This window comes from Schistocerca americana, chromosome 9 (genome assembly GCF_021461395.2).
Source record: "Schistocerca americana isolate TAMUIC-IGC-003095 chromosome 9, iqSchAmer2.1, whole genome shotgun sequence".
In the NCBI taxonomy this organism is placed as follows: Eukaryota; Metazoa; Arthropoda; class Insecta; order Orthoptera; family Acrididae; genus Schistocerca; species Schistocerca americana.
The window spans coordinates 58692922-58720067 of NC_060127.1; the positions used below are offsets into that span (position 1 = coordinate 58692922).

The following is a 27146-nucleotide window of genomic DNA, read 5'->3' on the forward strand; positions in this document are numbered from 1 at the left end:
TGACGACCACGGAACAGATAGTTTACATAGTACTACTTGGCGTATAGTACGTATTTTAATTTAAGGGAATTACTCGGTATACATGGAAGAAGCCTGGAGATACTGACAGGTTTCAGATAGATTATATAATGGTAAGACAGAGATTTAGGAACCAGGTTTTAAATTGTAAGACATTTCCAGGGGCTGATGTGAACTCTGACCACAATCTACTGGTTATGAACTGTAGGTTAAAACTGAAGAAACTGCAAAAAGGTGGAAATTTAAGGACATGGAACTTGAATAAACTGACTAAAGCAGAGGTTGTACAGAGTTTCAGGGAGAGCATAAGCGAACAATTGACAGGAATGGAGGAAAGAAATACAGTAGAAGAATGGGTAGCTCTGAGGGATGAAGTAGTGAAGGCAGCAGAGGATCAAGTAGGTAACAAGACGAGGGCTAGTAGAAATCCTTGGATATAGAAGAAATACTGACTTTAATTGATGAAAGGAGAAAATTCAAATATGCAGTAAATGAAGTAGGCAAAAAGGAATACAAACGTCTGAAAAATGAGATCGACAAAAAGTGCAAAATGGCTAAGCAGGGATGGCTAGAGGACATATGTAAGGATGTAGAAGCTTATCTCACTAGGGGTAAGATAGATACTGCCTACAGGAAAACTAAAGATACCTTTGGAGAAAAGAGAACCATTTGTATAAATATCAAGAGCTGAGATGGAAACCCAGTTCTAAGCAAAGAAGGGAAAGCAGAAAGATGGTAGGAGTATATAGAGGGTTTATACAAGGGCGATGTACTTGAGGACAATATTACGGAAATGGAAGATGAAATGGGAGATACGATACTGCGTGAAGAGTTTGACAGAGCACTGAAAGACCTGTCGAAACAAGGCCCCGAGAGTAGACAACATTCCATTAGAACTACTGACGGCCTTGGGAGAGCCAGTCCTGACAAAAGTCTACCATCTGGTGAGCAAGATGTTTGAGACAGGCGAAATAGCCTCAGACTTCAAGAAGAATATAATAATTCCAATCCCAAAGAAAGCGGGTTTTGACAGATGTGAAAATTACCGAACTATCAGTTTAATAAGTCACAGCTGCAAAACACTAACGCGAATTCTTTACAGACGAATGGAAAAACTGGTAGAAGCGGACCTCGGGGAAGATCAGTTTGGATTCCGTAGAAATACTGGAACAGGTGATGCAATACTGACTCTACGACTTATCTTAGAAGCTAGATTAAGGAAAGGCAAACCTACGTTTCTAGCATTTGTAGACTTAGAGAAAGTTTTTGACAATGTTGACTGGAATATTCTCTTTCAAATTCTGAAGGTCGCAGGGGTAAAATACAGGGAGCGAAAGGCTATTTACAATTTGTACAGAAACCAGAAGGCAGTTATTAGAGTAGATGGACATGAAAGGGAAGCAGCGGTTGGGAAGGGAGTGAGACAGGGTTGTAGCCTATCCCCGATGTTATTCAATCTGTGTGTTGAGCGAGCAGTAAAGGAAACAAAAGAAAAATCTGGAGTAGGTATTAAAATCCATGGAGAATAAATAAAAACTTTGAGGTTCGCCGATGACATTATAATTCTGTCAGAGACAAGGACCTGGAAGAGCAGTTGAACGGAATGGACAGTGTCTTGAAAGGACGATATAAGACGAACATCAACAAAAGCAAAACGAGGATAATGGAATGTAGTGGAATTAACTCGGGTGATGCAGCGAGAATTAGATTAGGAAATTAGACACTTAAAGTAGTAAAGGAGTTTTGCTATTTGGGGAGCAAAATAACTGATGATGGTCGAAGTAGAGAGGATATAAAATGTAGACTGGCAATGGCATGGAAGGCGTTTGTGAAGAAGAGAAATTTGCTAACATCGAGTATAGATTTAAATGTCAGGAAGTCGTTTCTGAAAGTATTTGTATGGAGTGTAGCCATGTATTGAAGTGAAACATGGACGATAAATAGTTTGGACAAGAAGAGAATAGAAGCTTCCGAAATGTGGTTCTACAGAAGAATGCTGAAGATTAGATTGGTAGATCACGTAACTAATGAGGAGGTATTGAATAGAATTGGGGCGAAGGGGCGTTTGTGGCACGACAAGAAGAAGGGACCGGTTGGTAGGACATATTCTGAGGCATCAAGGGATCACAAATTTAGCATTGGAGGGCAGCTTGGAGGGAAAAAATCGTAGAGGGAAACCAAGAGATGAATACACTATGCAGATTCTGACGGACGTAGATTGCAGTAAGTACTGGGAGATGAAGAAGGTTGCACAGGATAGAGTAGCGTGGAGAGCTGCATCAAACCAGTCTCAGGACTGAAGACAACAACAGCAACAACACTCGGTAAGTCAGACAAAACTAGCCGAGCCACAATGCAAGCGGTGTCGGACTGCATAACGAGGTTACATACCGTCAAGTTGGCCACAGTCGAATGTGAGCACGCCCAGCAAGCCGTAATATGGCGTGTGGAAAAAAAAGTAAGTAAAACGGAAGATGTGATACGGCAGTTAGCTAGACATGAGGACGCCCGACGGCAAAGAGGAATTTTGAATGTTATAGGAGAAGCAAGTAGGAGTCTGTTTGGCATCGTTTTTCAACGCAAAGATAGATGTTCTGGAGGAACAGCAATGAGAATTACGAATGCTATCATCCAGGGACGGAGTGATAGCAGTGAAGGCCTCCCTAGCGATTTTTAATCAGGCGATCAATGTGGTTACGAAGAATGAAACGTAATTGCTGACGGAATTGAGAACTTGAGTAAATACGTGGACAACTATGAAATTATTAAGAGTAAGAAGATACAGCAGGCATTAATTCTGATAATGGTAACTGAACAGTTGGTACAATTGAAAGCAATGTTTAAATTAGAAAGAGAATATGACGTGCTAATTTCGGCCATGGTGGATGCACAGAAAGAGCTGTTAGAGCCTCTGTTAATGATCTTAATAAACCCGGTACAAGTGGTGCGGCATTTACAGTTAATTAAAGGGATATGAAGGACAAAAGGTTTGCAATAGCACTAACTGAGGACCAGGGTTACCAATTGCTGTATATTATAGATTTAGATGTATTTTTAGGCGGCCGTGCTTTGCGCTATTTTCTAAATGTACCACTAGTGAATAGCAGTGAGTACACGATCTATAAGATATGACCATACCTGCAGAAGTTGATACAACTAAGAGACTGTTTATTTATATAACCCCCACAACCGAATTTTTAATAATCGATGAAGCCAAGAGGCAGCATGCGCAGCTAACTCTTGATCCATTAAAATAACAAGCAGCAGATTGTAAACAAAGTTTTATATTCTTGTCTGCCTATGATCACGAGAGAACCGAAACACGAATGCTGTACCCAGTTCAAGATGAACCAAAAATAGCAATCTAAAGTATATAATTTTGAACGGAAGTATGTGGACGCAGATACTGGAAAATGATTGATCATTCGTAGCTTCCAAAGATGATGCACTCCGTATGTGATGAATACCCGTGCGATGTCGTAGTAGACGATACCAGAAAATTAACATTTCTAGGAAAATACAAGGGCTGTGGAGCTCAGATCAGGCTACAATTAGAGCATACAATACGCACAAGTATAAATTATGTAGATATAGTACTTGTCGTAAATATAGAAATAGACTGTTGCATTATAGGAGATGAAAAGAAGAAAATACCAGAAATACCCATATGTTACTTTTAGAGCACGTAGTTTGCCAGTTGGACTATTTTAGAGCCACTGGACGTAAGATTGATGAGTTAGAACATGAAACAGATTATAAGCAAGGAATGGCCTTTAAGGAATAGTCGATGATCCAGTATTCCATCTGGGCATACTCGGAATCCGTTATATTAACTGTATTTATAATCTTGTACTGTCTGTGTATTTATTGTGAATGTTGTAGGAATTGTGTACAAACTGTGTCAAATATCAAGTACAGATTGTTTTGCTTGAATCTGTGTAGCAAATACCGTTGTAAACGAACGTGCCCCAATGTCACATGTCAAATATACCCTAGCTCACCAAAACTAACGTAGACTGTGCGAAGAAGGAGCAAGACTCTTATGACGCAAGATTACGGAGGGCTACCAGTCCCCTGCCAAGGAGAATTAGGGAGACCGAATCCCCAGTAACAAATTCATCACAACTGTGCACCGACAAACGATAAGTCGCAGCAATGACTCGACGATGATACTTTGCTGTGTTAAGATTTTGACTTACTACATGAACTGTGTAACTATACTGTAAGTGAAGAGTGAGACCATTATTACTACACTACTGGCCATTAAAATTGCTACACCACGAAGATGACGTGCTACAGACGCGAAATTTAACCGACAGGAAGAAGATGCTGTCATAAGCAAATGATTAGCTTTTCAGAGCATTCACACTAGGTTGGCGACGGTGGCGACACCTACAACGTGCTGACATGAGAAAATTTTCCAACCGATTTCTCGTACAAAAAATAGCAGTTGACCAGCGTTGCCTGGTGAAACGTTGTTGCGATGCCTCGTGTAAGGAGGAGAAATGCGTATCACGTTACCGACGTTGATAAAGGCTGGATTGTAGCCTATCGCGATTGCGGTTTATCGTATCGGCACATTGCTGCTCGCGCTGGTCGAGATCCAATGACTGTTAGCAGAATATGGAATCGGTGGGTTTAGGAGGGTAATACGGAATACCGTGCTGGATCCCAACGGCCTCGTATCACTAGCAGTCGAGATGACAGGGATCTTATCCGCATGGCTGTAACGGATCGTGCAGCCACGTCTCGATCCCTGAGTCAACAGATGGGGACGTTTGCATGACCAACAACCATCTGCACGAACAGTTTGACGACGTTTGCAGCAGCATGGACTATCAGGTCGGATACCGTGGCTGCGATTACCTTTGACGCTGCATCACAGACAGGAGCGCCTGCGATGGTATACTCAACGGTGAACCTGGGTGCACGAATGGCAAAACGTCATTTTTTCGGATGAATCCAGGTTCTGTTGTTCGCAATGACGGCACTTTGAATAGTGGACGTTACGTTTCAGATGTCTTACAGCACGTGGCTCTACCCCTCATTCGATCCCTGCGAAACCCTGCATTTCAGCATTATAATGCACGACCGCATGTTGCAGGTCCTGTACGGGCCTTTCTGGATACAGAAAATCTTCGACTGCTGTCCTGGCCAGCACATTCTCCAGATCTCTTACCAACTGAAAACGTCTGGTCAATGGTGGCCGAGCAACTGGCTCGTCACAATACGCGAGTCACAACTCTTGATGAACTGTGGCATCGTGTTGAAGCTGCATGGGCAACTGTACCTGTACACGCCATCCAAGCTCTGTTTGACTCAATGCCCAGGCGTATCAAGGCCGTTATTACGGCCAGAGGTGGTTGTTCTGGGTACTGATTTCTCAGGATCTATGCGCCCAAATTGCGTGAAAATGTAATCACATAGCAGTTCTAGTATAATATATTTGTCCAATGAATACCCGTTTATCATCTGCATTTCTTCTTTTTGTAGCAATTTTGGTGGCCAGTAGTGTATGATGTACTAGTTTTGTCCTGTAAAGCTTTAGATACTACGTGTTAAATAGAAATGTGATATGCGCTCCAACGTGTATAAATTATTTTGTATTATGATGCATTTATTCTGGATTAATGCCACTAGGGAAAGTTAGGAAAAGCACTATAAATGAATGTGTAGTGCCTGCCACTTCGAAACAATTGACATGACGTATTCATGTAACTGGGTCACTCTGATGGTCTATGAATCCACCACATTCAGTTGGAGTCCATAATCACGTTGCACCTACTGTGGGAATCTCAGAGTAGCGAACATAGAGGACATGGGCGGAGACTGTGGATAGGTGACGCTAGGCGGGAGTGCGGAGAAAGTCCGCGCAATTGCGACATACACTGTGTCCAGGTGGTGCAGCGGTCAGCGCATCTGCCCAGTAAGCAGGAGATCCTGGATTCGAATCCAGCTCTGGCACGCATTTTCACTTGTTGCCGCTGAGCTCGCTTGGAGTCCCGATGCAGCTGACACGAAGAGTTCCTTCCCTTTCCTTTCCTTTCTTCTCCCCCAACTTCACGTGCAAGCAATATCGTCGGAAGACAGCAAAAACATGTGTGGGAGCGCTGTCTCTGGACGCGACTGTGACGTCAGAGCAGGGATGTCCAGTAACATCAAGATCCTGCCCCATACTTGGTCATTCCGACTCAAGGCTCCCAGCAGTATTACAAGGAGGAATCCGAACACTGTAGACGAATTGCAATGTTGCTTTATTTTCGTTCACGTTATAAACTTTTTGGGATGTTTGTTTTCAGAAGGGGATTGGGAACAAGAGAGGCGATTCTGGCACTGAGACTCGTTACCGAAAAGCAATTACAGAAAAATAAACCAACCTATATTGCCTTTGTAGACATGGAAAAGGCATTTGATAACGTTATCTGGCAAGAGATGTTCAGAATGCAGAGGAAAAGTGGAATGGAGTACAAAGACATCCGTGTGATATTCAGTTTCTATAAGAATGAGGTAGCAGTGATTAGAAACTTTCACCAGGAACAAGAAGCAAATATTAGAAAAGGGGTAAGGCAAGGATGTGCTCTCTCTCCTCTTATATTCAAGGCTTACATCCAGGTAGCTATAGACCAAGTTCGAGAAACTACTGAGGTGGGGATAAAATTAATGGGTCATGCAGATGATATTGCTATAGTCACGGAGACAAAAGAAGATCTAGAGGAAGTCCTCAGAAAAACGGAAAAAATTCTATGCAATCAGTATGGAATGGGAATAAACAAGAAAAAGACTAAAGTGATCGTATGCAGTATAGGAGAAGAATATGAACCTCTGAGAATGAGAATTGGAAGAGAGGAGCTGGAAGTGATAGAGGAATTTACTTACCTGGGAAGCAAAATCACAAGAGATGGTAGAAGCCGGAAAGAAATTACGACCAGAATACAGAAGGCCAAAATTGCATTCAATCGGAGAAGGAACTTACTTACCAGCAACAACATCAGTCTGAAAATAAGGAAACGTATCATGAATGGTTTCGTTTGGAGTGTGGCCCTATACGGATGTGAAACTTGGACAATTGGAAGAGAAGAGAGAAGACGGCTAGAGGTCCTGGAGATGTGGTGGTACAGAAGGATGATGCAGATCAGCTGGAGTGACAAAGTAACAAATGAAGAGGTGCTTAGAAGAGTACAGGAAACCAGATCTCTGTGGAGGCACATCCAAACAAGAAGAGACAAATTTGTAGGACACATCCTACGACACAACAACATCACTGGAACAATAGCAGAAGGAGCTATAGATGGAAGGAATCGGCGGGGGCGACGTAGGATATCATACATGCAACAGATCATGAATGACGTTGGATGTAACACATACGTCGAAATGAAGAGGAAGGCAGACAGGAGACAAGAATGGCGCTCTGCTGCAAATCAACCTCAGGGTTGAACACTACAAGAAGAAGAAGAAGAACCAAGAGTTGTACGTAAACTCTGCAGCTTACTGATATTGTCGCTGTTATCAGTCGATGTCACCAACTTAGCGCTCCATTCCTTTCCAGTTATTGAATATTCGAGTATCGCTGTTTAATTAGCTAGAGGAAACGTAATAAAAGACTATCATTGCCGGTTTTGTTTGTCTGCTGGGAAGATAATTGAAGGTAATTAGGAATGAAGCCTGAATGAGTTAAAAGTAGTGTTCAATAATACTAAGAGGCAATGTCATTCTGACTGAGTGAAGACAAAGTAAAGTAAAACAACTTAAAATAATTCTGGCAATCTCAAATGAAAGAAAAGTATAAGTTCACATGTTTCATATATGTGTTTATTGTAATAATGCAATCGTGTACTGTCATGGTTCATATTTTGGCACATAAATCTGTTGACAGACAGCAGTTGCTGATTTGATTCAGTCAGTTTTCATGGTAATTACAGCTTATTCAAAGTAAGCGGCTTGTCATGTCCAGGAGTTTGGTGCACATTAGCACATGATAACCTTACATTACATAGATTACTGTCATAACCAAAGAGTTACCCTCATTCAGTCATTTACTTTTTGAAAATGAGTTAAAATATCTTTTCCAAATTAACATAGCTGAGCTCTAACGATATCAAACAATTGCTTTCTGTAGTCATTATTATTTAGTAAAGTATTGTGTTATTAGAGACGTGTCAATCTTCTGTTGTCACATGTATAGCCGAACGGCTCTACAAGGTGGTTCATAAGAATGTTTAAAAACTGACGTGGCACATCGAACATACGACAAGGATCAGTAGTGACATAGGAACTGGGTGTCGCAAAAGCCACGAGAGGGCGCTACGGTCACGAGAGGGCGCTTCTGTGCAAAGACGGGCATAGTGCACGGAGTCCCTCAACATTCACAGCGAAGAAGCGTTAGGAGTGGCATGATTGGTTACATGTATCGCAAAATGGCTGAGATGCATTCGATTAATGGCGTGGTCAACTGCAATGGACGAGAAGCAATGCGATTGTATCGTGTGAAATATCCCGATAGGAGGCTGCCGCACCACACACTGTTCGCCACCCAAAATCACCGATTGTGTGCAACCGGCTCGTTCCATGTGCAGAACCGGATGCTGGTCGCCAGCGAACAACACTGACAGTTGCGGCGGAAGAAAGCCTTCTCGAAACGGTGCAGCTTAACGTCGTCAACAAGTACACGAGGTGTACCCCGCGCCACTTACACTACTGGCCATTAAAACTGCTACACCAAAATGAAACACAGATGATAAACGGGTATTCATTGGACAAATATATTATACTAGAACTGATATGTGATTACATTTTCACGCAATTTCGGTGCATACATCCTGAGAAATCAGTACCCAGAACAACCACGGCCTTGATACGCCTGGGCATTGAGTCAAACAGAGCTTGGAATGCGTGTACAGGTACAGCTGCCCATGCAGCTTCAACACGATACTGTTGAGTGTTACTTAAGTAAATAAATTAGTGAAATCAAAGTGAACTAGAAATTAGAATATAAATGGAAAACTTGGTTTAGTTTAGAGAGTTACATACTGGCATTCAGCGTGCAGAACAGCAGAACAGAAGAGACAATGACCGTGAAGTTAGCAGTTCCACATAAGCGGGCGCTGTCGATTCAGCCGTCAGGGCATCGCCCGACCGGCTCACGTGTTTCTCAGTTGTCGGATGTGAGCAAAGGCCCTCGCCTACATTCCAAGAGCCAATGACCGACGTCAAGAAGATTCTTCGAGAAGCTTTTCAACGTGACGGAAGAGGCAATGACCGGCTCACGTGTTTCTCAGTCGTCACATGCGATCAGAGGCCCCCGCCTACATTCCAAGAGCCAATGACTGAGGTCAAGAAGATTCTTCGAGAAGCTTTTCAACGTGACAGAAGAGGCAATGGCCGTGAAGTCGTTCACCTCCAGTAAACTGAAGTGTATAAATACGCGAGACGCGGTGGGCCCGACAGATGAAGACAGATGAAGACAGAGGAAGACAGATGAAGACGGGGACGAAGACGAAGACGGAGACGGGAACGGAGACGAAGACGAGAGACGAAGGAAGAAAAGAAGAGCAGCAGTAGTTTTCAGTCAGTTTCGGTGCTGAAGACCGTCATGCAAGAAGAGACTGCATCATGCACAGACGCACCAAGTCCGCCGCTGTAATGGAATAGCAAGCAGCAGCCGCAGCGCCAGAAGACAGAAGTTAAAAGGTATTAGAAGTCTGATTTTTACGTACCCGGGTGACTCGTGAGGACGGGAAGGAGACGGCCTCACCTCAGCAGTCACCTGTGAGCTGGGATAAAGACCTGACAGCCGAAGACTGGCAAGCGGGAGTCCGTGGTTCGAGTTCGGGACACTGGCCTTGCCCCGCCACGCCGCTCCGCTGGTCGACGCACAACACACGCGGCCGCTTAGAGAAGAGAAACACTGGGACGCCACACCCAAGGTATCATCCGATGCACGACTTCGCTCGCAATAGTTAAACCGGCCACCTCGCGCTGCGCGTCTCCGGTCAGCTGGGCGAGACTGCGACACGAGATACACACCGCTACGCGTAATCAGACGCCGCCGCCGCCGCCGCCGCCGCCACTGCCGCTGCCGCAGCAGAAGACTTCACAAACGACACAGCCGCCGCTCTCCGAACCAGAACATCCCGTAAGATACATTTGTATAAATCTTCAATAAAAGTTATCTTATGTAAAAAGGATGTTTCATTCGACCTCATACCCGAGCCAAGGAAGAACCCACCCTGCCCACATGTTGTTAAGAGAGAAAAGTTAATTTATTTAATATTTTCACCCTGACAGAATGCTTTAGAATGCTCATCCTGACAATTGACAGCATCAAAAGAGAAAACACAGTTACATTGAGTGACAGAAGTGTCACATTTAGTAACACAACTGTTACATTTGTGTCAGAAGCCGTTTTAGATGTTACAATACCACAGTTCATCAAGAGTAGTGACTGGTGTATTGTGACGAGCCAGTTGCTCGGCCACCATTGACCAGACGTTTTCAATTGATGAGAGGTCTGGAGAATGTGCTGGCCAGGGCAGCAGTCGAACATTTTCTGTATCCAGAAAGGCCCGTACAGGACCTGCAACATGCGGTCGTGCATTATCCTGCTGAAATGTAGGATTTCGCAGGGATCGAATAAAGGGTAGAGCCACGCATCGTAACACATCTGAAATGTAACGTCCACTGTTCAAAGTGCCGTCAATGCGAACAAGAGGTGACCGAGACGTGTAAACAATGGCACCCCATACCACCACGCCGGGTGATACGCCAGTATGGCGATGACGAATACACGCTTCCAATGTGAGTTCACCCCGATGACGCCAAACACGGATGCGACCATCCTGATACTGTAAACAGAACCTGGATTCTTCCGAAAAAATGCCATTCGTGCACCCAGGTTCGTCGTTGAGTACACCATCGCAGGCGCTCCTGTCTCTAATGCAGCGTCAAGGGTAACCGCTGCCGTAGTCTCCGAGCTGATAGTCCATGCTGCTGCAAACGTCGTCGAACTGTTCGTGCAGATGGTTGTTGTCTTGCAAACGTCCCGATCTGTTGACTCAGGGATGGAGTCGTGGCTGCACGATCCGTTACAGCCATGCGGATAAGATGCCTGTCATCTCGACTGCTAGTGATACGAGGCTGTTGGGATCCAGCACGACGTCCCGTATTACCCTCCTGAACCGAGCGAATCCATATTCTGCTAACAGTCATTGGATCTCGACCAACGCGAGCAGCAACGTCGTGATACGATAAACCGCAATCGCGATAGGCTACAATCCGATCTTTATCAAAGTCGGAAACGTGATGGTACGCATTTCTCCTCGTTACACGAGGCACCACAACAACGTTTCACCAGGCAACGCCGGTCAACTGCTGTTTGTGTATGAGAAATCGTTTGCAAACTTCTCTCATGTCAGCGCGTTGTAGGTGTCGCCACCGGTACCAACCATGTGTGAATGCTCTGAAAAGCTAATCATTTGCATATCACAGCATCTTCTTCCTGTCGGGAAGATGTCCTGTCGCGTCTGTAGCACGTCATCTTCGTGGTGTAGCAATTCTGATGGCGAGTAGTGTATATCGCCAACCCTCCATCTGGCGGATTCTGCAAGACGAAGGATTCCATCCGCTTCATTTACAACGCGTCCAGGCACTGCAACTAGAAGACTACAACAAGCGCATGGGACTTGAGTCGCAGTTTTTGCAGGAATCCTCTGCAGACCGAAGCTTCACAGCGAGTGTCCTCTTCAGCGATGTGGCTGTGTTCCCTCTCTAGCTGGTAGTGAACGTTCACAACCCGCATACGTGGGCGGATGTGAACCCCCATGCTACACGAACGCATGCCTCACAACGCAAATTTGCCCTTAAAGCGTGGACAGACATCGTCGGAGACTCTAATTAGGTTGTACATTGTCGCCGATCGACCTGACGGTAGCACGTATCTTGTATTCAGGTTAGAGGTTCTCCTGGACATGCTGAATGATGTTCCCATGCCTGTTCGTCGCCATATTCTACTTCAGCTCGACGCGACCCCTGCGTTTTTCAGAAGACAAGTGAGGGCACATCTACAGGCAACCTTTCCCGGCCGCTAAAGTCCGCCCCGACAGTTCCGTTTCAGCCTCGCTAGCGAGTGGAAGTTGTTTACTGCTGCGCTGCACTTCCGTGTTTACATCGCTGTGCTTGTGCTTCGCCGAGTGCTGTCCGTCCGTTAATCTCCGTATTAGTTCATATTCCTTGTGATTTGATCGCTCCTTCTGTTCGGGCGGCTACTAATTGGAATTTCGGTTGCTAACCGAAATTTCGTAGCTGGATTAACCGTGCCTACAAACATCAGGAAGAATACTCTCGTATTTGCTTTTGACAAGGAATTCCGTCCTGTTCAGCTGACATCCCTGGAAATAGATGACTGGGTTACACAGGTAACTGGTCTCAATTCTGAAACCGTCCATACCTGGCAACCAGATCAGGAAAAATAGGTTTCGATCTGTAGAGCTGAGCCGCGCGGGATTAGCCGAGCGGTCTAGGGCGATGCAGTCATGGGCTGTGCGTCTCGTCCCGGCGGAGGTTCGAGTCCTCCCTCGGGCATGGGTGTGTGCGTTTGTTCTTAGTATAATTTAGGTTAAGTAATGTGTAAGCTTAGGAACAGATGACCTTAGTAGTTAAGTCCCATAAGATTTCACACCCATTTCAACATTTTTTGTAGAGCTGACATTGATTATAAAACCGTGTCTTGAATCTTTTCATTGAAATTGAAAATGATAAGATTAAGGAAGCTCTTTCAAACTACGGAGACGTTAAATCAGTTGCAAATGAAAGATTGTCGTCTCGCTTTAAACTACAATGTTTCAACGGGGTCCGCTGTGTAGACATGAACGTTAAGACAGATATTCCGTCTCATATAACTGTTCGTGGATATAAGGCACATGTCATATATGTTGTTGTGGGTTGGCAGGAGAGCCAACACCAGGATACAAGAGGAAGCCGAAAGGCACGCGTTTTGGCTCACGCAGGCTGGCGTGAGGTCTGGAACAGGACAAGGAAATTAGAATTTAGAAAAAACGGACGTAGCTGGTGGAATACTTAACTTTAATCCATTAATGGTGAACGTCGGTCTTGCCGTTACATTGTTCACAATACTAATAGCAACTGATAATGGCGCCTTGCTAAGTCGTAGCAAATGACGTAGCTGAAGGCTATGCTAACTATCGTCTCGGCCAATGAGAGCGTATTTTGTCAGTGAACCATCGCTAGCAAAGTCGGTTTTACAACTGGGGCGAGTGCTAGGAAGTCTCTCTAGACCTGCCGTGTGGCGGCGCTCGGTCTGCAATCACTGATAGTGGCGACACGCGGGTCCGACGTATACTAACGGACCGCGGCCGATTTAAAGGCTACCACCTAGCAAGTGTGGTGTCTGGCGGTGAACCACATATGTAACGAAACCGGCCACTTCAGACAGGAATGTCCGCAGCGTACTGTTGTTCTTAAAAGTAATGTGATACAAATGGTCTATTACCAAAGAATAGCCCGGATCAGCTGGTTGAGGATGTTAATGCAGCGGGCCAAGCTGATGTCCTCCTTCACGAAAACAGCCAATTTCCCCCTTTAACGCCGGCCGGTGTGGCCAAGCGGTTCTAGGCGCGTCAGTCTGGAACCGCGCGACCGCTACGGTCGCAGGTTCGAATCCTGCCTCGGGCATGGATGTGTGTCATGTCCTTAGGTTAGTTAGGTTTAAGTAGTTCTACGTTATAGGGGACTGATGACCTCTGATGTTAAGTCCCATAGTGCTCAGAGCCATTCGAACCATTCCCCCTTTAACAACAAAGGGAAACCCTGTTACCACTACTCGTGAAACTGAAATGCAACCGAGAAAACGACCTCTGGAGACGACTGATAGTTGTTCAGTGGACGAGCTGTCCTGTACAACTCCCTCAGTCCGCAAGCAAAAACAGTGCGAGGGGGAGGCAGAGGAACCGGAAGGCAGAATACGATTGGAAACTGATGAACAGAAAGATAATAAAAATACGGTACCAGAAAATGAAGGGGGTGCAGTCAGTGTTAATTTGCAAGGAACTACAGGTGAAGTAGCTGATTGCAAAGATCAGCAGCTATCTGTTAGTAAACAAATTCAGGCAGAGGTTGCAATACTGCCGTCTCCATTTGTTTCTCTCGATCAGGAACTAAGTGATATTAATAAAGAACAAGGAAGTAATGGCCAAAATGAAATCACGGTTAACACCAAAGGGCTGGCGTCAGCAACAGAAATTGAGAAAGCGTCTGCTGGTTCCAGATGAGCCGCAAAGTAAAATAAAAACGCAGTCAAATGTGAATGTAGCTCGTAACCAAGGGAAGGAAAAACCCGGAAAGGGCGACCCAAGCCCAAAGAATGTTCGGTACGAAACGGTCCTACACGAATCACTGGAGGAAAATTCAGAAAGTTTGCAAGGAAATCTGTCTGCTACCGGTACAAGAGAAAACCTCAGAAGTAGAAAAAAATGGAACAGTAACTAATAAACTGATTGAAGTGTTATTCCATGTTCAGCCTTCCGGGAAAACTGTTAATAGTTTAACTGAACACTGAATCACAGGAAACTGAATTAGTTCATCAAAACAACTACATAGTGCCAGCGCAATGACGCAATCTTATTCTGTCACCACTATAGACATAAATAAAATAACGTCCGGTTTGAAATTATCGGCACTTAAGGAGTTTTTGTACGAATCCGCGACTGATTTTGCCCTGTTACAAGACGTTCTAATGTCGTATATAGTAATTCCCGGTTATGCCCGTTACATAAATGTGTCTCACGAAACAAGGGTTGAAACTGCTGTTTGGTGAGGGAAGGGATTCCAGTAAGTGCGGTGGAACGACTGGAATCCGGAAGGGGAACAGGACTAAATATCTATGATGTGACTATCATCAACTTGTACCCCCCTTCAGGAAACTCTCACCGAGCTGACAGGGCATCTTTCTTCAAAAATGAACTGACTCACATGTTAAAGAAAAATCCAAGACGTTATTATTTGGAGACGATTTTAATTGTGTTTTAAATCGAAAAGATCATTTACCTAACTTTAATTTCTCTAGTGAACTAAAACAACTAATTACTGGTTTAGAATTAAAGGATACATGGGAAATCAAATACCCCTCCATTGTTAAGTTCACTTATGTCACGGCAGCATCGCGTAGGAGGATTGATAGATTATACATTTCTAAAAATCTTGAAACTTCCGTGACAAACGTAGAGACCATCCCTACGTAGTTTTCAAACCATTGAAGTGTCTTAGCTTGCATAAATATAACAAGACAGCCAGTTCGCCGATTCAAGAATCAGTGGAATTTGAACATTTCCTTCTTAGTAAATCACGATTTGGAAGACCTGATTAAAGACGCATGGGCAATATGCCTGCGTGCTCGTTGTAGATATGCTACTGACATCGACTGGTTGGTTAAAATGGCGAAGCCAAAGTTGAGAAAGGTTTTTATTCAATACAGTTCTCAGAGCGCAAGAAAAATGAAATGCACTGTAGAATATTACTATTCCTTTCTGAGAGATCTGTATGATCAGGCCTCCGCAGATTCCTCACTTCGGATTTCGGATAGCAGACATAAAAAAAGGCAAAGCCAAGTTACTTAATACCAAGAGAAATCAAATGGAAGGGTTGAAAACAAAATGGAAGGCAAATCTGGTGTCAGAAGACGAAACTACTTCCCCGTATAATTCAGTGAAGTATACGAAGAACGAAAGAAGGACTTTTATTTATGAAATTCGAACAAAAAACGGTACGATTCTCAAAATCCAGCAGGATATCATGGACGAGATTTATCGCTATTACTGCGAGCTATATTCTGTAAATCAAAGTAGTGATGAGTCCTTGGAAGGATTCCTTGAGATCCTAGCCCCAAAGCGGACAGAAGATGACAACGAAAATTTTCTCGAGGTAGTCAGTGAAGACGACGAGTATGCCTATGCGCCTCACCACCAAAAAAAATCCCCAGGACCGGATGACCTGCCAGCAGAGTTTTACATTCGTTACTGGCCAATAGTGTGTGCGAAAATCACGGAAACTGTAAGTCAGGTTATTCGGGGTAAAATGATTCCTGCTGAGTTTAAGGAGAGTAAAATTGTTCTTATGCCAAAAAATAATGGAAACAAAGATTTAAATAATTTTCGTCCAATTTCATTGCTGAATTCTGATTATAAATTAATAGCTAGAATAGTAAACAAGAGAATTTCATGCCTTACAGATAAAATTACTAGCAAACATCAGAACTGCGAGCAAGGCAGCACCATTTTTCAAAATCTAGCAGAATTCAGGGATATCACTGCAATAACTTCTCTAACAAACATAAAGTGTGCTTTATGTTTTTTTTTAGATTTTTATAAAGCCTTCGATATAGTTAATCATGAATATCTTCTACAGACGTTGAAGAAACTAGGTTTCAACGACAGGGTCATGCAGTTCATAAAGAACATAGCAACTGGAATAAATGCTAAAATAGCGGTGAATTGTCAGCAATCCAGGCCGATAGAAATAAAACGAGGTGTTCCCCAAGGGAGTTCTCTCTCCACGTCGCTCTACGCCATTTCACTGGTACCTTTCCTTGGACATGTCCATGCTAGATTAAAAGGATTAACATTATCAGGAAATAAACCTGTTATAAGAGCCTATGCTGACGATATAGAGGTCATTATAGGGAATGATGAAGGGGTAACCACGCCAGCAACAGTGATTGATACGTACTGTAGAGCATCTGCAGCCAATGCAAACGAAAAAAAGTAAGGTGTTAAATCTCAAAGGTTTTGATAATATCAACGTCGAGTGAGCAAAATTAGTCCGACAACGTAGAACACTTGGGATCACCCTGACAGCATGCCCCATGAAAATGACGACTTTAAATTCGAAAGTTCCAGCAGATAAAATGCAAGGAGCCATTATAGAAAATTTAACTCGATATATGAACCAAGTTCAAAGAACGAAGTATATCAACTCATACATCATTGCTAAAGCTTATTATGCTGCCCAGCTGTTTCCAATACCGAGAACGATAGCGAGGAGAATAATATCCAAAATTACAAACTTTTTGTGGGAAAGTGAAGTGTTCAGAGTACCTGCTAAAGTAGCCACTTTAGATCCTAAAAATGGTGGACAAGGATTAACTGATATAATGGATAATGCCTCTGCACTTTTTATCAAAAGGTAAGTTAATTTAATAAGAGACTCGCGAGAAAGCATAACCAGCCAACTTTTCGAGATCATTAAACCTCGAAGCCTGCTTCCCCCGATTGACGTGCAGAATGTCAAAAGTAGTTTACAGCATGTGAGGGTTTTCTATGTTGAGTTCAGTTATGCAAGTGCCGAAATCAGACAGTCACGACACTTAATATCAAGAGTCATAATGCGGGAACGAAAGAAAAGAGAAGGAAGGAACAAAATAGGACGACAATTTCCAAACATTGATTGGATTGAGATTTCGAAAAACATTAATTCTAATGTACTTGCGTCTAATTTAAAAACTTCATGGTACAAGACAGTTAACAACATAGTTGGCACCAGTAAAAGACTGTACGCAATCGGACTCTGTGAAACAAAGTTATGTCGACAATGTCATCTAGCTGACACAATAATTCACAGATACACTTGCAACGGTCACATGAATAGTTGGAAGTTGATCCGAGAGCAAATAGCTCTGATTACAAGGACATCCCCTGAGAGTATATCGCTGTCATTGATACACAGGACTGAAGCACACTATTTCCCAGAGGCGAAAAATAATGCTATGTACTGGTTGCTGGGAAATTTTGTTGATTATGTCATTAACAAACTAGGATCTGACAGAACGATAAACCTAAAGCTACTCATGCTGTGTGAATACTACAAAATTAGAAGGTATTCGAATCACAAGAGAAAGTTCGGTAATATGTTAAAAATTATATTTGAACGAATGGACATTGGTTAATATAAAAAAGAAGACTGTGTTGACAGTGATGTATTGTAGTTACCTTAAGGAGATTATTTAAATTTTTACTGTAAATTTATTGTACGTGTTTTTTCTACTTTAGGAAGTAGTTTTTGAAATTTTATAAGCTAATGTACAGAACCTATGTGACAGTCAGATTCTGTGTCTGATAGTGTCAACATCTAAACATTACAGCTGCATTATTGGTTTATAGTATGTATATGAAAATTGACAGTTTTTATGGAAATTTATTATATTTATCGATTGGTTAAAACCATAAGAGTGTATCTGATATAATGTAATATTCAATGGCTGGCAAGTTGCTCTGTTCATTTTTTAACTGTGATGTGTAAGTCAGTTTCCCAGTGAAAGATCTATTATATAGGTCTGATCACTTCAGGTAATTAACATTCCATTAATGTCGAGAACGTGTAGTTGGAAGGCTAGTCACCTTTATAACATCTCTTTTCCGCCATTCTCAAGTATTTAAGAGATTGTCTAATATGATTATTAAATTGTTTTTATGTGCGATGGGCATAAATCTTCCATATTCTGTATAAGTTTTGGTGACTTCCATAAATTTCTGTGAAATGCTCATAGCTAGTCCGACTGAGCTGAGAAGGTAAAAGATCAGTTTCTTCTCTTAATCTGTCTCTCAAGCAGACGATTTCATTTTGTACATTAATATAGTAAAAATTATCCCAAAAGCTCGCTGATATCCTTCATAAAGTGATATTTATGCTTCAGTAAAGATTGGAGCACATGTAATTGAAAGTGCAGTTGTTTATTTATTCAGGTTTCAAGAAGTTTGAATGTCTTTAAAAAACTTTTCTTGATCTTCAATTAATTCTTTCTGGTAATTTAGTCAGTAACACAATTTCCTGTTGTATTTCTTGAACATCAGCATAACTGCAATGATCAAACTGTTTTTGTTTAAATCATTTGATGTATAACATGTGTGCATGGTTAGTACATGTACTTAGTATGTATTTGGAATGTGTAATTTTGTTCCTTAAATAAATGTTTATAAAAAAACAAAAACAAAAAGATAGCTGAGTGGTCAGCGCCGTGGCCTGTCACCCCTTAACTTGCACTATTTTCCATCTGCTGCCTTCCTGGCTCATTGCCCTGGACTAACGACAATATAGGCAATTGAGGTAAAGCTTCTACAGCTCCTTCAAATGGCTTAATTCGTCCCACTTCTATGACCTGATACGGTCCTTGGTATAGGGTCAAGACATTTCTTGTCCTCCATCGCTAAAACCCACTGTTGTAGTTACTACTGTGGTGACATGCCCAGTGCTTCCCACCATGTCTGATCGAGTTAAATCAGAAATAGAAAGATTTCATAGAATGGAAGAAATAACCCCAGTATCGTCTAGCCAGTCCTCAACTAGCCCGTGGTAGTAATTTAGTGCCCAAGGAGGTCACTTAGAATTTGTAGCGGTTTGAACTCTACCATTAACGCTGATGAAAATATCGAACTGTATCCAATTCCTAGACAAGGGGAATTGATGGAAAACAGGGCTGGGAGGAAATATTTTCCGAGATCTCACTGACGACTATTTTCAGTAGCGTGTGATGATAAAAAAGTTTCTAGTGGTTAGTACACAAATTTCAATTTTGAAAATGTGTTAGAAAACCATATAGAGAGTGCTAATATAGTGATGGGAGATTTTAATGCACAGGTAGGCAAAGACAGAAAGGGATTTGAGCAAGTATTGGGATGTTTTGGATATGGAGGCAGAAATGAAGAAGGGGAAAGACTCCTGGATTTGTGTTAGAGGAATGGAATGAAAATAGCAAACAGCTGATTTATGAAGAGAGAAAGTCATGTTATCACCAGATACAGTTGGGATGGAAGAACCAAGAGTGTAATTGATTATATTCTATTAGATAGGGAATGGGGAGAGAAAGTAACAAATGTGAAGGTAATTCCAAGTGTGAGTGCAGATGGAGACCATAGATTACTGGTGGGACAATGGAAAATGAATTTTACTAAATCGAATAAGTGAAAAGATAGAAAAGGAGCTGAGTGAAGAACAGCATGGGTTTACGAAAGGAAGAAGCATGATCGACCTGATATTTTCTATATCCGTCAACTGATGGAAAAATGTTGGGAGTATAAAAAAAGGGTGATAATGGTTCTTATAGACATAGAAAAGGCATATAACTCAGTTGACAGGGAAAGACTCTGGGAAGAAATGAAGAAGATAGATATAGAAGATGGATACATTTATGTTATAAAGACAATGTACAGAGGACACAATTTTAGAATTAGAACATCATTGGGGAACTCTGAATACTTCAAAATAAGACAAGGACTTAAGCAAGGAAGTATTCTATCTCCTGCACTTTTTAATGTTGTGATGGAGGGAATGAATAGGACAGTTAAAGATATAGTAAAAGACAAAAAGATGATTTTTGCAGATGATATGGTAATATGGGGTGATAAAGAGGTAGATGTACAGTTACAGCTTGATGCGTGGAAGGAAATAATGAAAAGGTATGGATTAAAAATAAATAAAGATAAGAGTGAAGTAATGGTATTTGGAAGAGAGAAAGGGATCAACGGAAATATTACCTTGAATGGAGAACCCCTCAAAGTGGTAGAAAGTTTCACTTATTTAGGGAGTGAAATATCTAGGGATGGAAGAATAACTAACGAAATTAATAGGAGGTTACAGAAGGGAGGCAATTTCTACCAAACAATGAAACACCTGATTTGGAATAATGAAGTTTCAGAAAGAGCAAAACTCCTTATGTATAAGAATTATTACATCCCTATTGTCACCTATGGTGGAGAAACATGGGCAATGACAGAAAGGGACTGGAGCAGACTGCAAGCAGGGGAAACGAAATTTCTCAGAGCAGTTAAGGGAAAAACAAGAATGGACAGAGTAAGGAATGTAGATATTAGAAAGGACCTTAAACAAGAAAGTATGAGAGAAGAAATTGAAAGAAAGAGATTAAGATGGTATGGGCATGTTAAGAGGATGCATGGGCAGAGACTCCCCAAAATTATGGAAGAGCTTAAGATGGATGGGAAAAGACCTACAAGGCGCCCAAGAACATGGTGGAAAATGGGAGTGAGAATATCTGGAGAAAGGAGAGGTGTGACCTGGCAGCAAGTGGAGGAAGAAAAGTGGTGGGAGGACCGAGCCAAATGGAGAGGACTCATCAGCACCCAGACCCGGCAGTAGCTGGAGCGGGATTCGGATATAGATAGATAGTACACAAATTAGCATGCGTCCTATCCTTGCCATTTGGCGTCACAATCTCTTCCACAGCACTTTAGAGAAATCTTGAGCACCTCGTCCAGGGTATGTCTTAACTGTCCACACGTTGTATAACCAGTCTGAAAAATATGTTGAAGTTAGTTGCCATAAAATTCTGTGACTGAAGAATTAACAATACATTCCACACAGCTTTAGAACAGCATACTTCATTATGTACAGCTGGTTACATTTGCAAATGCAGCACAAAACACAACATCGTGTCTAGCAACGACAAGAACTGTACGAAATGGGGAAAACTGCTCATGATGCTGTCTAGTGCGCATCCGTTTACGTGATTGTAATTACCGTACTATCTTTTACTTCGTTTAGATAGGGGTCAAAAAGTGAACTGAGGCAATAAACTTACCACTCCCATTAATATATCCCCAGCCGCTGACCTGAGCGCGTTGTCCCGCGAAGGATTCGTTGACCTCGAGAAAAGAAGGTAACGCCACCAGGTTGATGTAGCCTAAAAGACAAAATATTACGAATCATATATTTATATTTTCTAAATTTGGAATGCAGTATATTAGTACACGCACTGAATGAAATTCACACATCAAAAAAAGTTTTGCATCACCTCGGTTCCGAGAGTTCCGGAACCTGTACAGAAAATTGGAATAGAGATCAACATAAACATCGTTTCCGCCCTTTTTATTGCTCATGAAAACCACACATTACGTGTTGTACCACCACACAGCGAGACCTTCGGAGGTGGTGGTCCAGACTTCTGTACTCGGCCGTACCTCTAATAACCAGCAGCACGTCTTCTTGCATTGATGCATGACTGTATTCGTCGTGGCATAGTATTTACAAGTTCATCAAGGCACTGTTGGTCCAGGTGGTCCCATTCTTTAACGGCAATTCGGCGTAGATCCCTCAGAGTGATTGGTGAGTCACGTCGTCCATCAAAAGTCCTTTACAATCTATCCCGGGCATGTTCGATAGGGCCATGTCTGGAGAACATGATGGCCACTCTAGTCGAGCGATGTCGTATCCTGAATGAAGTCATTCACAAGATGTGCACGATGGGGCCGCGAATTGTCGTCCATGAAGACGAATGCCTCGCCAGTATGCTGCCGATATTGTTGCACTGTCGGTCGGAGGATTGCATTCACGTATCGTACAGCCGTTACGGCGCCTTCCATGGCCACCAGCGGCGTACGTCGGCCCCACATAACGCCACCCCAAAACAGCAGGGAACCTCCACCTTGCTGCACTTGCTGGATAGTGTGTCTAGGGCTTTCAGCCCGGCCGGGTTGCCTCCAAACACGTCTCCGACGATTGTCTGGTTGAAGGCGTATACGACACTCATTGGTGAAGAGAACGTGATGCCAATCATGAGCAGTCCATTTGGCAGTTTTTGGGCCCATCTGTACCGCGCTGCATGGTGTCGTGTTTGCAAAGATGGGCCTCGCCATGGACGTGGAGAGTGAAGTTACGCATCATGCAGCCTATTGCTCACAGTTTGAGTCGTAAAACGACGTCCTGTGGCTGCACGAAAAGCATTATTCAACATAGTAGCGTTGTTGTCAGGGTTTCTCCAAGTCATAATCCGTAGACAGCGGTCATCCACTGCTGTAGTAGCCCTTGGGCGGCCTGAGCTAGGCATGTCATCGACAGTTCCTGTCTCTCTGTATCTCCTCCACGTCCGAACAACATCGCTTTGTTCACTCCGAGATGCCTGGACACTTCCATTGTTGACAGCCCTTCCTGGCAAAATGTAACAATGCGGATGCGATCGAACCGCGGTATTGACCCTCTAGGCATGGTTGAACTACAGACACCACGAGCCGTGTACCTCCTTCCTGGTGGAATGACTGGAACTGATGGGCTGTCGAACCCCCTCCGTCTAATAGGCGCTGCTCATGCTTGGTTGTTTACATCTTTGGGCGGGTTTAATGACATCTGTGAACAGTCAAACGGACTGAGTCTGTGATGCAATATCCACAGTCAACATCTATCTTTAGGAATTGTGGGAGCTGGGGTAATGCAAAACTCTTTTTGATGTATGTACTTCAACTTTGCAGTCTGCTTATTAGTTGGCAAGGTGTTCTGACCTGCAATATTTTGCTATGGTAATAGATGCGGTTATCAGAATAATAGCGGACGACGAAGCTAAATGGATTCCAGTTTTTCCGTGAAAGCCTGCTCACAAAGAAACCCTTGTTATACGGTCCTGAACTCTGCAATACGGTATAGCCACCTACATATCAGACTCCTTGTCAAGTCATGTTTGACCTGACGCTCAAAGTGGTTACTTTTTTTTTATCTTCACATTCCTCTTGCTGTTTAGCGCCTCGGTAGTGAAGGAAGAAGAATAAGTACGAATGTTTGTCTTTACACGAAATAAAATCATAGTTTTTTTGCCATTTTTAATGTGAACGACGGAACCGAGGCGAGCTCTGTGTACTCTGAGACGAAACAGAGTCCAATAAAGTTACTACATTTGTAGACAGGATACAGCTCTTAATCTAAAGACAATAAATGCTACTGGTGGACTCTTCGAAACAATCACACTTAGTAGCGAATATTGTCAAGCACATGTGTCAATGTGTTACTTAAATCATATGCCAATGAACTTTCGTGAGTGTTTTATGAATGTGAATTGCTTCAAAGTAATTTAAGAATGTCGATGTCTGAAAAGCAATGTACTTTTACAAGAAATTAAAGAACTAAATTTGCTGAAAGAACAAAGCACCTGATCTTGGTGAGCTACTGAAAAGAGCGACAATGTACTTTTAAGCTGTTCTGTTATTTGGATTCAAACAAGAGAAATATTCTCAATAATTACGAACGAAAAAGTGTAACACACTTTCAGTTACTTAATTACAAGATTATTATACCAGATCAATATTTTAATGTATAGTAAATGCCTAATTCCATTTCAGTTTTGTTCTAATCCAGCACTATACATCATTGTGTGTCCGCCCCCGGTAGCTCAGTGGTCAGCGCGACAGAATGTCAATCTAAGGGCCCGGGTTCGATTCCCAGCTGGGTCGGAGATTTTCTCCGCTCAGGGTGTTGTCCTAATCATCATAATTTCACCCCCATCGACGCGCAAATCGCCGAAGTGACGCCAAATCGAAAGACTTGGACCCGGCGAACGGTCTAACCAACGGGAGGCCCTTGTCATACGACATTTACATCGTTGTAGAGTTAAGTGAATTGAAAATTCCTTTTCCATTAACGTATTTACCGCTCAGCGCACGGATCTGACAAATTAATGTCAGGTTCTCCAATCACACACGATAAGCACACGTAGAATGCTATCGAATGTGTGAATTAAGTACTGTATAGTGTGGTCGCTATGCCTGTCGTAGCCAACACAATAATAGCTGATTGCACCAACGTCAATTAAAAGTTAACCACGGTTAAGTCGGAATTTAACCCTGGTCGACGCAAAATTCGACTGCACCAATCTCGTTTAAAATAAAATGAGGGAGGTAAACGTGGCTGGAGACTCGTTCTGCTTGAGTAGATCGCGGTTAAAATGAAGTAAATACATGCCGTTTCAAGGTGGAGGCACGTTTTCATGTTTTAAATGGTACAGAATATGAAGAAATATTATATTTTGACCATGTAAATCTTTACCGCAACCGTACTGGTGTACTTTGGGAAAAGGGAAATCTTCTCGAAGATTACGTAAACAGGAAATCAGAAGAGAGAGTTAGTCTTTAAAGAAACAGTGTGTTGTTTATTAGGTCAAATCAACGTGATTTCGCAATTTCATACTTACTGGAACAACCCTGTCTCGTCTACCAACAATCTTCTGATGTCATTAAGGGCATATGCATCTGGTGCATTTCATATAGTTATTGATAACTGTGCTAACGTACATAGTACAACAGCGCAAATAATTTTTAGTAATGTATCGGGGATCATAGCAGCAATGTCTCCGCAATACAAAAAGCTTAAGTCTGCTGGATGGATTTCCTGGTGCCTTTGGTACAGTGAATTTCAATACCACATAGTTCTGATAGCATTTGTCATGGTTAAATATCAAATAACAAAATCTGTATATAGGCTCTTTGAACAGTGCGTACCAATTCAGAAACATAGCTGCATAGTTGAAACCATTGCCTAATTGGTAGCTTCGCGAGCTGCGAAAAAAGGTAGCTGGATTTTGTCCACCTCCCTTAACATATTTAAATTTTTCACCTTTTGTTTTCTAGAAGATTCTGGGTTTCTCTTCTTAATTTAATAGAAGTATTACGTGAAGTATTAGTATTTATTGTAAATAACGTTTTGGCTGCAGTTCTTGTTGCAAAGGTCAATGCCTGCGATGTGGTCCCAGTGGTAACTTAACTATCATCAGTCAATGTATGAAAGAACACACAGGCCGCACACTGATAGTTGTGTTATTATGAAATTTCGTGTAAATACATATTCCTATCTCCTGGTTTTATGGAATGCGTCATGTTTGTAAGTTCTAAGTAAATAACCTTTTCACTGATGATGAGCAGTTTTGGAAAAATCTCCAGATACTCAATTCAGCATCGGGAGTATATATATTACCCATGTGTCAACTGACATCGCACATTGTAGTTTAACTATAATATTCAACTGGAAACCGAACATTGGATGAAGATTCAATTGAGTTAACGAACAGCGTCTACTAGAAGTCCATGCACGTTGCACACCATTATTCGCTGTTCAAGCCATTGACAAGACCTGGATCTTCTTAACCTACACCTGTTTGCTTTTTTATATTCTAAAATTTTCGCACCACGCCCGAAGAGCTCTGAAAGGGCATTAGCTTCAAATTTTAAGAAATTAGGTCTCCTTTTCTTGTTCTGCATAGCGTATATACCCACATTACGATAACAAGCTGAAAGACGCGCGTAAGCACAATACCAAGACATGTGTGGATCTCCTGCTTGAGCCAGTTTGTACAAAGTTGAGTATTCGTCAATAAATGTTTGTGTCCTTGTCACTTATAGTTACCAGTGTCTCGGTATTCCACTCGTTCTCCTCTCCTAGCGTTTCCCTCAGCGCACTAGAAGTAGTTGAGGACGGCGACGAGCAAAATATCTTTCTGTGGTCGCATCAAAAGTACGATACAACAGCTGGCGCTGAGGATGGGATAGGATCTCCGCAAGCTACAGCATTAATTTTTGTTTTTGCTCTCTCGCCTACTTACTCTTGCTATTTCTTTTTACACTTCTAGTACGTTAGTATGTGGACTTTTTGACGCTACTACTGAGACGAGTGTAATATTTTGTGTGTGGCGTCCAATCCAAACTCATTATAAGCATGGTTCTCATATGTGTGTTATTTAGTTACAGAGCGACCAAATCCAGCAGTTGCTGCAAGCCATGACGCAGCTAACACCACAACAGCAGCAGAATCTACAAGCAGCTTCAGCCACAGTCGACATCAGTCATTCCACCATTCCGAAGTTCCTAGAAACAGCATAAGGACTGGTCGGAATACTTAGCTCAGTTGATGAATCATACGGAGTCACGCCAACTGCAAGGTGCGACGAGCAAAGCATTTCTTCTTTCAGTAGTGGGCACGGGAGTTTACAGGCTCACAGTGACATTGTTTCTTGACAAACAACCATAACATGGAGAGTTTGACACTTTTCTTAGCAAGTTAACCACTTACTTTGATGAAAAAACACCCGTGTCTGCTACAAGGTTCAAATAATTCTGCCTTCAGAGGGCAGCAGTTCACGCTCATAAAAACTGGATCACTGCATTACAAGATTTCACTGGGCGTCGCAAATTTTTGTGTCGTTGTGGACAATCATACAGATATGGCACTCTGTGTGACGCTATAACTCAAAATACACTACTGGCCATTAAAATTGCTACACCAAGAAGGGATGCAGATGATAAACGGGTATTCATTCGACAAATATACTATACTAGAACTGATATGTTCTATTTTCACGC

The 27146-nt window shown here is 42.5% G+C and overlaps 1 protein-coding gene across 1 annotated transcript in view; it reads right to left on the reverse strand.

Annotated features, from left to right (window-relative positions):
• LOC124550627 (venom serine protease Bi-VSP-like) overlaps positions 1-27146 on the reverse strand; it is a 185413-nt gene that overhangs the window by 40045 nt on the left and 118222 nt on the right. The window contains exon 4 of the mRNA XM_047125349.1: positions 21614-21715. Coding sequence (XP_046981305.1) covers positions 21614-21715 — 102 coding nt within the window. The remainder of the gene's footprint in view (positions 1-21613; positions 21716-27146) is intronic.